Genomic DNA, 13,412 nt, shown 5'->3' with positions numbered 1-13,412 from the left:
TGCCTGGATTGAGGAAGAGCAAAACTCCATGTCACACCTTTTTGTGGCAGGTTCCGCTTGTTTAAGGTATTATCAAATTCAGCAAAGCATGTGATACGTTTGATTCTGTTCAGGAAATCTTTCCAGTGACATTAGAGGAACATCAGATGCATCAGTCATATGTGGGGAGTCCATGATGCAGCTTCCTGGGATGGACAGTACTGACTAAGACTGAGCTGAGTTTCCAGCTGTTGCCATCTGCCCTAGGTTTCCAAAAGCAACACAGAAAAGGTGCAGACGTCAGCAATAATCCCATGCTCCTAAAATAAACTCAGATAGGAGTTGTAGCCCAGAAAAGCAACAATGCATGTGACTTAAAAATTATCATCATGTATGAGTTTGTTTATGCTGCTGTTCACCCTTTCTAACTTTAACTCTTGCTGATGTAAACAGTCCCAGGCATTCAGCTCTTCAGTTTTCCCTTTCCTTGAATAGGGCTTCATTGCCATGACATAAAACTTGAGGCTTAATTCTCTGGAGTTGACAGGGAGAGAAAAGTATACTGTTGTCCTCAATGTTATTCGCTCAGTAATGTTGCCCATTGGTCAAAGACAGCTGTGTATTGAATTATATACCTGCATAAATTCACATGCTATGTAGTAAAACATGGTATTTCCGAATAATGAAATGTTATCGAGTCACTGGTATAATGAATGAGTATCAGGGTCTAGTTAAGTCAGCAGTTACAAACACACGCATGAACACATGCACACATATATAAACCTCATGTGGATATCAACATGCCTTATTTGGTATTTCTGATATCCTGTGTTTACTGTCTTGATGCAATGGAAGTTCAAATGAATCCAGCTCTTCTGAGGAAGAATAACTTTGTTCCTTTTTTGCAGAAAGTTGGTTGCGACAAGGTAATAGGCTCTTCAAAGCAAGAGGATAAGTGTGGGGTGTGTGGTGGAGACAACACCCACTGCAAAGTGATGAAAGGCACTTTCTCCAAGATTCCAAAGAAACAAGGTGATTTCAGTTTCATGCTCCTGTTGCAGGATGACTCAGAAAGAAGTTTAAAAATTCTTTTAGCAATGCCTTTCCTACCAGATAGTTCTTTTGAACAACTTCTGGTGAAGGATAGTGGAGGTGATATGTTTTAGTATTCTAATTAAAATTACCAAAGATCAGTGGCTTGAAACTTTGTGGTGCTATTCTTTTTTTTGTCTCAAAAGCAGTTCCCATTCAGTTCTTTGGGGCTTATTTCCAGGTAAGCGGACTTAGAACTGCAGCCTCTGTTTGCCATAGGAGGCTTCTTCCTTCTTATTCTAGATCTAGAATAGGAGTGAGTTTTGTCCTGGGGATAAATTGGACCTGGGCAAGGACATCAAGGCCACAAGATAGCAGGAGGTTGCACCATTGTCCAAAGCCTCTCCAGCCACACTGGAGCACACCTCTTCCCTTTCCCAGCTCCTTGCCTGATCCACACTAATGAAGGGGAGAGCCTTTTCCTTTACAATGCTGAGAGATGCCCCACTTCTCAGTGCTGACCAGTAAAAAGGGACAAGAGACTGTCTCCCACCTGCAGCAGACCAGATGTGTGCCCTTCCCCCAGCCAGAAGCCTTTTCCCTGCCCAAGAGAAGTTCTGTCAGTGCAGAAGAAGTAGGATGGGTGTTCCATCAGCAACTGCTGCCTCAAGCAGTGGGACTTCATAGGTTAAAAGCAGCACCTTAAATTGGGCTTGGAAACATACAGACTTCCAGTGCAGAATTTTATACGTTTAGACCATCTGCTACCAGGTATTAATCTGACTGTATTTCCTGAGTATAATTTTGCATGTGAAATAAACTGAACCATGCCGCAGTACATGGTGTGCGAGGGTGTGCATTCCATCTTAACTGCAGAAAAATGTGATTGTTTTCCCCTCTTGACCATAAGCTTGCAGTCCTATGTGCACTTCCCTAGGAGGCAGGTTCCTTAAACTCAGAAGGGCTTATGACTAAACACTCTTCAGGTTGGTGTGTTTAGCCTTACTCGTAGAAATATTTTCTGCTTGGTGTGTGAAGGCAATGAAGCTGGATGTGCACATACCCCATTTTCCTTGATGCATTTGCTAAAATCATCTCTTTGATAGAATTGTAATGGTTCAGGAACCCACTGCTGTCTTCCTTTGTTTACATCAGTGATCTGTATCGGTTTTAATGCTGCTCTACAGGTTACATCAAGATGTTTGAAATCCCAGCAGGTGCAAGACACTTGCTCATACAAGAATCTGATCCCACTGTCCATAATCTTGGTGAGTACTACTTTACCAAACTACCTTCATGACTATATTATTTTAATTTGCTGAAAATGTTTTTGTAGTTTCCATTAAATGTGAGTTTTGTTCAAATGGGCTTCTCCATATGAATAAGATAAGACCATGTTAATAGAGCATTTGGCGGGGGCAGTCCTAAACCACAGATCCACTGGAGTGTTAGAATGTGGCTGGGCTGGTTATGCCATGCTGGCTGGAGATGGGAACTCTCAGCAGGAGGAGGGTTCTGCCAGAGCTGACCCCTGCATGCCCACAGTGCATTCTGAGGCTGCAGGTCTCCCACTGGTGGTGTTTTGGTGAACCCGAAGGGGGTGTTGCTGAGCTGTGGCAGACATGGCGTTGCTCTTTTGTTTGCTAGATAGGACTCAAGGTCCGTTTTCTCTCTATAACCCTGCCACTTTCATAATTAAGACTCCCCTCTACCCTACTGTACTCTCACTGTAACCACAGAGAAGAACAAAAAGGAAGTTTATCCCTGCTCTCTCAGGAAAATCTAATTTTAAACATGATGCTTTTGATTCTGAAAATAATTGTGTAGATAATCATTTACTTAGAACCCCCCCACACCCCACACACACATGCCTTACAGTAGCTGATGGATTGTCTACTAATACACAGACACTCAGAGCTCTGGTTAGGATTGTACTGCAAATCCAAAGTGAAGCAGCAACAAGAAAGAGCTGGGGAAAAGGTCATGTGGGGAAAGGACTGGGTAGAGAGTCACAGGAAAATAATCGTATGTCACTGTGGACCAAACTCAATAAAAGGACCATGAATTCCTAACTCAATTATTAACTGCAAGTTACTATTTTAAAAAGCCAACAATCAAAACCAAAATTATATTATTAGCTAACCTAGATTATGTGGTCCAAATAAAATATATGGAATAAATCCCTTTTCAGGAGTAAATATAACTTTAATTTAAAAGATCTTTGGTTTGTCTTTCATGTCCTTTTAGATTGTAAGCTAAAAACAGAGTTTTTGTTTAACTGATTGTAAGTAAGCTGTTCTGGGGCTCTTTTTGCTGAGTGAGATTAAAATATTTTAAATGAATAAAGCCTAAATTTGAAGAATTCTACCTTAGATACTAGATTCTGTAACTGGGATCCGCACTGAACCATATTCTGGACTGCACAATACAGACCTTTAAACTGTAAACCAGCACCTGTCCTTTCAAATGGATATGCACAACTTCCAAAGTCCTCCTGCTTTCAAAAGCCATTCCCCTTATCGTTTATTTGATGGGCTGGTAGACATCCGTACTGGATGTAACCAGTCATGTTGTGCACACTCTTTGCAGGTGTGGCTGCTGCGTGCTGGGCATTGTAGGCCTTTTCTCCATCTCAATATGTACAGAATTGTGCCCTTCTTGTTTGTTGTAGAGCATTCAGTCTCCATTCAATGAACACACCAGTTGTGCATACATTTCCAACCGCTAGCATCCTGCTCCTTTCCGGATTCTAAGCAACCCATAGCAAGGATGTTCAAACTTTCACAAAGTTGAATCAGTAATTGAAATCATCTCCTTACATATCAATAAGAGACAATGTATTGTAGACTGTTATTCATTAGAATTAAATTCACATTAAATAGCCTAGTAAGGCTGCTTTGAGTTACACACGTTTTGCATCAGTAACTACTTCCCCTCAACTGCTGTTCTGTGTAGCCTTATGGGATGAATAGTGCTCTTTGCACAGATGTCTTCCTTATGTTCGGCAAACTGTTTCTGAAGATGTGTGAACAAGATAGAAACCTTTGGTTTTGTTAGACCAATAAATGTATTGATGCTGACAGTACTTCAGAAATGAATGACACATGCAAGAAGAGAAGCATTTGCCAGAGCAACACAGAAAACAGGCCACAAGTGGGTGCAGCTGATTTGTTTGGAAATATTATTTTAAACTTAGAAACAGGAAGATGCAAAGGCTCTCAGAGTGTAATCCAGGGCAAGCTTAGATAGAGCAAAGGACTGCATTTCCCAGCTGGCTGGGAGTTGTAGGCCTTTTTCCTGTCTTAACATTATTCTTATTCATTGCATTTATATCTTGCCCTTTTTCCTTTATGAGGAATCCACGATGGATTACAGAGTCTTTTGAACACACCATTTTATCCTCACAATAGCAACCCTGTGAATTAGGATAGGCTGAGAGTGAGTGACTGGCCCAAAGTCACCAGTAAGCTTCATGGCCAAGTGGGGACTAGAAACTGGAACTTCTGTGCTGCTTTCTATGCATAGGAATGTGCCTCTAATTGCAGAAACTGGCCAGGGGCTTCTGTAGTACCAAGGTCAGAAGCAAAAGCGACTGTATTTGAAGTATAGGAATGAGAGGATGAACGTGTAGAATCCTCAAGTTCAAAGGGGGCTCATCTAATCCAGTCATCTGCATAGTAGAAAGATTTGCTGTACTTAATATCTCTGTCAGATTTTTAAGTGAAGGAGATACCCTTCATTTCATTTGCCGTCTAGTTTCTTAAGATTCTCAAACATTTTACACTTAACTAACCAGATAGTAACTGAGGTCTACACAACTTGGGCCTACACAAATACAGTTGTCCAGCAATGCATGGGGGCTCTGGGGAACTCTGGGTACCTGGGATAGCTAAAGCAGGTGTGTGTATTGGAGGGGGTGAAGAAGCAGGTTCGTCAACCAGCCAGCAGACCTGCTGAGTTGTCTTTGATTTGGTCAATCACAAGGAAAGCAGTCCTGCCTTGCATTCTTTCAACTTTAATCCATTTACCCCGAAAGGCTAAGCAGGTCTCTCATGGATAGGACATTCTGGAGAGCTTTCATTCATAGGGTCACCTTGAATAGGTTGGAGATGAATTGATGGCATATAAAAACAAGGACACCCTAATCTGAGCAGAGAAATAGCAGGAACATTTGGAAAAGCACCATCTAAAGGGGCTTTCCTATATGAATGGAGTGGAGAGAAAAGCTAGATATGCAGAAATGGAATGTATGTAGAGAACTGTTCAATGCTTTGATGTCATGTGGGAAGCCCACCTGCATAAACTGTTTGGCCTTGAGAAAGCAGGCAGAGATCCAAAACAGAAGCATTTTTGTTGTCTTGTTCATCACGGCTGTAATGCACACTTTTGCAAGACCATCCCTCACAAGGAAGAATGTCATCACTCATGCCTAAATATTTGACCGGATTAGAAGTTATTTCACATCGTGCAGCTTTTTAAATACTTTCATCTTCCTGTTTCATTGCAAACTTTAATATAATTTTCATTTTCTTCTTATTGATCTTACAGCCTGCATAACATCCAAAATTTTCAATTTGATGTATTATATACTGTATAGATTGCTGTGAATTTAAATGGTCGAGACTACATCATCAGCATAGTATTTGTATTCTTCTCCATCTACTTTTACAACTTTAATTTTTGGGTCTTGTCTTATTTTTATTGCTGACATTTCCAATACAAGAATAAATAAAAGAGATGATAAAGGGCATCCTTTCCTTTTCCATTTAGAAGCTGCCAGTTAGCACTGCATTAATTCTCCGTTAATACCACTCCATTAATTCTGGATATCTTGAAGGAGTGCCTCCTTCCCTATGTGCCTGCCTGCCCCTTAAGAACTGGGTAGGAGGCCTTTCTCGGGGAGCCCTCGGTGAAAGAGATTAGGAGGGTGTCTACCTGGAGAAGGGCCTTCTCTGTGGTGGCACCCCAGTTGTGGAATATGTTCCCAAGAGAGTTTCTCCTGGCACTGCCACTTTATTCTTTTCTGCACCAGGCCAACCCCTTTTTATTTTACCAATACTTTAAGGTTTAGATTGAGATTTTAAGTAGGTTTTTATTGTATGGAATGGATGCTATACTCCACTTTGTTTTATTGTAAGACCTCTCCCAAGACCATTTGGTAGTGGACGGTATACAAAAGTTGTACATTAATAAATAAAATCTTAGCATGTAGTTTACTATAAATTGCTTGGATCCAATTCATAAAACTTGAAACACACTCTAAATACTGAAGAGTTTTCAAGGGATAGAAAGCCCTTATGAAGTTCCACTAGGACTTCAATAACTTTCAGTCCGTCATCAACCTTGACCAGTTCAAACAACAGGTTCACTTTCTAGACACAACTGTGGAATTATATAATGGATATATAAGCATGATTTTATATAGGAAACTAGTGACCGGTACACATACTGACATTCCAGCTTCCACCCAGAACATACCAAAAGATCTATTGTCTACAGTCAAGTGCTACAATACAACTGTACAGATTCCTTCTGGATCTTGTCAGACCATGGCCATCTTCATATGATTACCATGGGTGAAATCATGGAGACTTATTTTCCTGACCACGCATGTCGGTATTTATTTATTTATTTATTTATTTATTTATTTAGAGTTTTTGTATGCCGTCCCATCACTTATAGCCTCGGGACGGCTCACATGAATAAATAAACATGATACAAAATATAATTAAAATCCAGAAAGCTTGCCCAGAGATTGCAGTAATTACCCTTGGCAGTGCAGTTTCCCATGCGGCTTGAACCCAGCCAGGGTGCTTGTTGCTGCAGTTAGCAAGCAACTCCACAATTTATAAACAGCCCATGCGTTCTTTGTGGCTTGCTAATTCCCTGGGCAAGCATCTGGCACAGTTGGAGAGGATGATAAACCGCTATGGCTTGTTAACTGCTCCTGAATCATGTGAACTTGGTCAATGGTTCAGGACTATCACAGTCTCTTTGACACCAGTTGAAAAAGAAAGATGGAGTTGGATCTTATCAGCATGGTATAAGACTCAGTTCTTAAACTCAGTATGCCCTCCCTGAGTGATTCTCATGTAGACAGTGAACTGCATCAGGGACAAAACAGGCCGGTAACGACAGGATGGACCTCCTCGGGTAACTTAGTGTGTCAGAGAAACAGGTAGCACTAGAACAAAATTCATCAATACAGTGAACGCTAGAACAGCATACAGTACAGTGATAAACAGTTAATAAAACAGACAAAACAATAAAATAACAGATAAACTATCCCATGAATATCTGAAAGGATCTCTCCATCCATATGAGCTACCCATACCCTGAGATTATCTTCAGAGGTCCTGCTCCGGGAGCTGTCTCTAAGGGACGCTAGGAGGATGGCTACTCAGGGCAGGGCCTTCTCAGTTGTGGTGTTCCATCTGTGGAATCAACTTCCCAGAGATACTCATCAAGCACCTTCCTTGTACATATTCTGGCAGCAGATTAAGACATTTTATTCAGGGAACATTTTAATTGTTGATTATTTTAGTTGGAATTTAATGTTAATTATATTTCAATTTTATTTTTCTTAATTATGACATTTAAGAGAATTCCAATAGTTGTTAAACTATTATTTGGTATTCCTGCTATGATGTTATGTTATTTAGTATTGATACTGTGATTTTAATTGTGTTACTTGTGTTATTTATGATGTTTTATGTGATTGGTTTTTTAGTCTGTAAACTGTCTAGAGAGTCATATGGCTACAAGATGGTATACAAAAGTGCTAACGAGCAAATCAATAAATAAAATGATAAAATATAACCACACACAGCATGATAAATACAACCAATAAATTAACAACCAAAATTAAATAAGAAATCTCTAACAAAATATAAATGTATTAATTAAATTAACCAAAACTTGTTGGAATAAAAAAGTTTTCACTTGGCACCTAAAAGAAAGAAACAGTTGGCGCCGGCTGTATATTTTTATTGTTACAGGCTTTTTTTAAATAAATGTGAGTTATGTTGTGTATTGTATTATTTTATGCTGTTTGTCGACTTTATAATGATATAAGCTGCCCACTAGTGGGATAGCATATATAGAGAATAAATACGTATCTCTGATTGGGCATCCATACCTGTGGAACTATCTCCTCAGGGCCTGGGTTGGGACTAGATTTGTTTCTACATGGGACTCCATGCCCAGACTGAACAAAACCACTAACGGGCATGACTGAAGCAAAGCACAGCTGTGGTCAAAGCAACATTCTCTCCCCATTCCTGGCAGTAAATATTCACTCGCAACAAATAAAATAATGAAAAGTTTGCTGCTCCTGCACACCTGCCTCACTCTGTCTAATGACTGGCTCTAATGTGGCTTTAGGCATACACCCCTTGTTACTTATTTCTTTCTTTATTAATTATGGATTTGGGGTTTTAATTAGTAATGTATCTGGTTTCTTTTTATGGTAATTGTACTTTATGTTCTGACTACATTGCTTATGAAAACCGTCCTGCTGATTATAGGAAGTATGCAAGTTCTTTGCACAAAGTAAGCAGACAGGACTATGACTAAAACCTTTTAGTCTCTTTCCTTCTCCAGAAAATTGAAAATAACAAAAATAAATTGAAAGTTCCTAAGAAGTTAACATTTTTCATGCTGTTTCTAGCAATTAAGAACAGAGAAACTGGGAAATTTATCTTAAATGAGAATAATTATGTGCCAAATTCCAAAATATTTGTCAACATGGGTGTGGAGTGGGAGTATCGGAATGATGATGACCGGGAAATGGTGCAAACAATGGGTCCTTTGCGAAATGGAATCACTATCCTGGTAAGTCACTGGAGGATGAGTCAGTGTTATACTGAGTCTGCATTTATGGCTTGCATCTGTTGTTAAGACATCTGCTCTACCAATCAAGGTCATGGTGAATTCTTTCTCCCCAACTTTACATGTTGCCACTGCAGATTGTAAGGGCCGCAAGGATGCATGCTGAAAAAGACAGCCAAGCAAGGAGCTGAATGACTGAGGGAGGGTGCACTCGGGTGGGAGGGAAAGATCAACAGAATGGCAAGGAGCGGAAGCATTTGCCAGGGAGATAATGCCTGAGGAAAGACTGGAGAGTGATGCAAGCAAAGCCAGAGCCTGGGCATTGCCAGGAAAAGAACCAGAACTGCTCTGAAAGTATGTCCAACCAGGTCAGATGAGGTAAAAACAGCAGGCTGCCTGAAGTAGGAAGCCAGAGCAACAGTGGCATCTGGCAGAACAAAAGCTTCCCTTACTTCTCTACACAGAGGCTCGCCTGGTGCCTATCTTGTTGTACTTTAAACACAAGGAAAACATATTTTTAAAAGTTCCCCAGGATTTTTGATATGATTTTAATCTTGCCAACTTTTATGCTGCTTTTGTGTTTTTTCTTTCATTTTGTGTGGACATTTTTATTGGTTTTTTTTTTTTTTACTGCAAAAACCACCCTGGAAATGTGATTGATGAGAGGTGCAAAAATAAAGACAATGCATGAATATTCTACAAATCTGGGTGGTTTGTTGCAAGGATTGCTAGCGACTAGGTGACCCTTGCTTCTAATTTGGCCATCCTTGTAATATGCCACTTCCATAATCTGCCCACAGTAAGATAAGGGTATATGGGATGAGCACAGGTCCCAGTTTTATTAAAAAGTGTACACTTCACATTGCTGCACAACCTGAGTATTAATTCTACATGCAGACTGGGAAAAAAGAATACTCTTGCTCTCCAAGAGGTATTTCTTCATTGATGCATATGAAATTATACATTTCACAGAACTAATGAAATTACTGTCATGGAACATTATTAAATTAACCCTAAATCATCACCAGTTTGGTGTGTATACTACTTCCCTTCTGCAAGTATCATTCCTCAAAGAGGTGAGAGGAATGGCAAATAGACGAAGGGCCTTCTGGGTGGCTGCTCCCTGCCTTTGGAATAGTCTCCCTAGGGATGTCCGCCTGGCACCATCTCTGCTATTGTTTCAGTGCCAGGCTAAAATGCTCAGTATCTTTTTTAAGTAATTGATCCTGCCATCCTTTTCACTGCTTGCTTGGTTGTTGTTATTGTAAAGTTTTACATTTTGATAATGAAGTTTTTTATTCTTTATTTATTGTTATAGGTACTTTTTCTTGTAATCTGCCTTGAGCCTTCGGGAGTAGCCAGTACAGAAATGGAAATATAAATAAATAAATATGACCTTTGTAATTAATTTGTCAACCCAGGGAGCCTTATGGCTAATGGAGTGGGATAAAAATCTAATACAAAAATCATTAGCTCCTTGATTGATTTTAATAGATCTTATTCTCAACATTTGGAAAATTAGGAAAATCAAAGTGTGAGGGTGCAATCCTACACGTTTAGACAGAAAAAGTTCCAACATGGCTCAGCTAGCTATGTTTATTCTCTCTAAGCATGCTTAGAATTGCACCTTTAGTCTAGCATTTATTTTTTATTTATGGTGCAATGCTATGCATATTAGGCAGAGAAAAAGCTTAGCATGCCCCAACTAGCCTAGGTATGCATAGGATTATGCCTTTACTATATTATTGTTTAGACTAACCTTCATCAAAAGATACCAGGAATCCATAAGATTCTTCAGATGTTCATATAATTATAAAATATAGAAAATCAGTAGAAATATAATTGCAAAACAAATTAAGGATACAGTCCTATGCACACTTTCCATAGAATGTTACATTGATAACAGAGAACTTTTAAAAAAATTTTTTTAGTAATGGTGCATAGGAATGCAGTGTAAAACACAGACAAAAATAACAAGATTCTAACATCTTTGTCCTAATTATTGTGCTTTTAAAATGTTTTAAAATGTGTTTATGATATTCAGAAGGATCTTGCTACAAATATATGCATTATTTGTCTTAGGCAATTCCTCATGGCAATACCAAGATTTCACTGACATACAAGTACATGATCCATGAAGATTCCTTAAATGTGGATAACAACAATGTTTTGGAAGATTCAGTAACATTCGAGTGGGCTTTGAAAAAATGGACTCCATGCTCAAAACCCTGTGGTGGAGGTAAAGAATGATGATTCTGTATACGTTTCTGAATGACAGAAGCTTTGTGATTAATTATGCTCACACATGCACCCAGCATTTAAACACAAACAACTGAATGCGTGAAAGGACTTTGTTGAAAAGTATGGAGTTTGGGGTGGTATTATCTTTGGTATTAAGTCTTTGATTCACTGAGTCTTCAGTCACCTGTGATGAATTTGCATTTGTTGAGCCTAAGCAAATTGGAACCATTTCTTTAAAATTATGAGATATCGCCATCATCACTTATATTGTAAGAGGAAACACTATGTGAATATTCATAGCATGACAAATTGAGGCTAGAGGAAAACATCCGCTCTGCAGGTTATTTATTGCCGCCCATTGTTCATAAGATATTGTGCATCTTGAAAATAGATAGCAGATAAAATGTATTGGGACAGGTTCCACTCAGAAACCAAGATTAAATAAATGAATGAGTGCTGATAAAATGCTGAGTATAAGAAATTGCACCAGAGTCCATATTGTAGCCCACTGTGGACTGAACATGTAAATACTGCTAGCGTGCCATCTGCTTCTGGACAATGCAGTTAGGCCAGGGTATGTTCAATCATTTCCTGGCTTCTAGGATTCTGCTTGTTGTGTGATTCCGAGTCATTTAGTCTTCCCTTGTTCTTCCCCAGCACACTGCAGTTCCCCACACATAAGGTACAAAACAACAAATCCACTGCAAGTTCTTGCATTTGTAGCCTGTGGGAGCATAGCATGCTCTCATCGAAGTCAGCGTCACAACCCAGCTGGGGTTATCTGAAGGTGCTAGTTATATGAACTGAGACTTGCAGTCTATGGTATTGTGACAACTGTGAAATGGGTCTGCCATTTTAGAAGATGGTGCCTCCACGTGATCCCTGCCAGACCAGCCACAGTGACACAGACCCCAGTAACCTGTAGTAGTAGAGCAGCATGCAGCAGCTCAACTGCTGTTAGACTCTGCCCCGTTTGAACCTGTGGCTGCTTTGCTGGAGGAACTGCAATGGCTGCCTGTTTGCTACTGGGCCCGGTTTAAGATCCTGATATGACTGTACATAGCCCTAAACAATTGGTACCAGGATACCTGAGCAGTTTGCTTGGTCATTGGAAGGTATTTTCTTGGTGGTTCCACACAGACCCCTGGCCTGACTGAATTCCCCCAGAAGAGCCTCCATTGTGGTGGCCCCACTTCTGTGGAACTCCCTGCCTCTGGAGGCCAGGGCAGCTCTAATAGCATTGTTTTCAGCACCTGCTAAAGTCATCTTTGTTTTGGTAAGGCTTCCTTGCTGACCAGCCACAGTTTTAATAGTATCTTGCTTTTAATGCAGTGTTTTTATTCTTCTATCTTTTTACTGTTCGGCAATCTGGAATCTGTCTAGATATGGAACAGTGTTGACATTTTCTAAGAGTGAGAAATAAATGAATCACAAACCCACTAGTAGTTCCACACACTCCCATGGGTGATCTTAAAGAATGGCATCTAAACCAGTCCTCCCTGACTCTTTTTGACTATAGTTCAAAAAAGGTTTCAAGGCTTTTTTTAATTTGAGGTGGGGGCAGGGAGTACAGCTTGAGTTACCTGGAAATCATTTTAACATGTTGTAGATAAAAGTAGTTTCTCCTTCCCTCCCTCCCCCTTTCTCTCAATTAAGGTTATCAGTTTACAAAATATGGTTGCCGGAGGAAGACTGACCACAAGATGGTTCATCGCAGTTACTGTGACTCCATCCAAAAGCCAAAGCCCATTCGCAGAGTGTGCAATCTCCAGGAATGCTCCCAACCAATGTAAGCATTTCTCTCTGCTGGAATAACTAATTGTGCTGTTGCATGATAATCAGCTGAATCAGAAGTGCCCTGAGCTAGCCTCCAATGACTCCACCTTTGTTCCCTCCCTTTCTGGCTTCTTTGCGTGAGGACTGCTCTATAACCATACTTTTTAGCCCCATTGCCAAATCAGAAGTTATGCAACTATGTGATGGAATTGCCAGAATTTTGCTTGTTGCAGGAGCTGTCTTTCAACTAATCATTCCAAAATAGATTTTGATGTGGGGGGAAATACTAATAATGATTTCAATTTAATGCATATATACTCATGTGTCTGTATCTTTAGTCAATCAGGACAAAAATAGATGTGCATTTTAGGACATGTGCTTTTTAAATACATAAAGATATTTATAGGCTGTTACTGAAGAATATGACTTACAACCCAACCACCAATAAAACTCACAGTCTAGCTTTTAATGATGTAGATTTGTTGGATAGTGGATGGGAAATGCTCACAAAAGTCACTTTCTGGTTAAGTATTTATGGCATTTTCCATTTGCAT

The 13,412-nt window shown here is 39.8% G+C and overlaps 1 protein-coding gene across 2 annotated transcripts in view; it reads left to right on the top strand.

The window, feature by feature from the left end:
• Positions 1-13,412, top strand: part of ADAMTS2 (ADAM metallopeptidase with thrombospondin type 1 motif 2) — a 281,226-nt gene that overhangs the window by 247,198 nt on the left and 20,616 nt on the right. For both annotated transcript variants that reach the window (XM_044454174.1, XM_044454173.1), the window contains exons 14-18: positions 888-1,011; positions 2,199-2,279; positions 8,681-8,844; positions 10,924-11,080; positions 12,739-12,871. In XM_044454174.1, coding sequence (XP_044310109.1) covers positions 888-1,011; positions 2,199-2,279; positions 8,681-8,844; positions 10,924-11,080; positions 12,739-12,871 — 659 coding nt within the window. The remainder of the gene's footprint in view (positions 1-887; positions 1,012-2,198; positions 2,280-8,680; positions 8,845-10,923; positions 11,081-12,738; positions 12,872-13,412) is intronic.

The sequence above is a fragment of the Varanus komodoensis genome, unplaced genomic scaffold (assembly GCF_004798865.1).
Source record: "Varanus komodoensis strain SLA01 unplaced genomic scaffold, ASM479886v1 scaffold7_3, whole genome shotgun sequence".
Classification (NCBI taxonomy): domain Eukaryota; kingdom Metazoa; phylum Chordata; class Lepidosauria; order Squamata; family Varanidae; genus Varanus; species Varanus komodoensis.
Note: the sequence above shows the minus strand (reverse complement) of the source record. Positions and strands in the feature narration are given on the sequence as shown.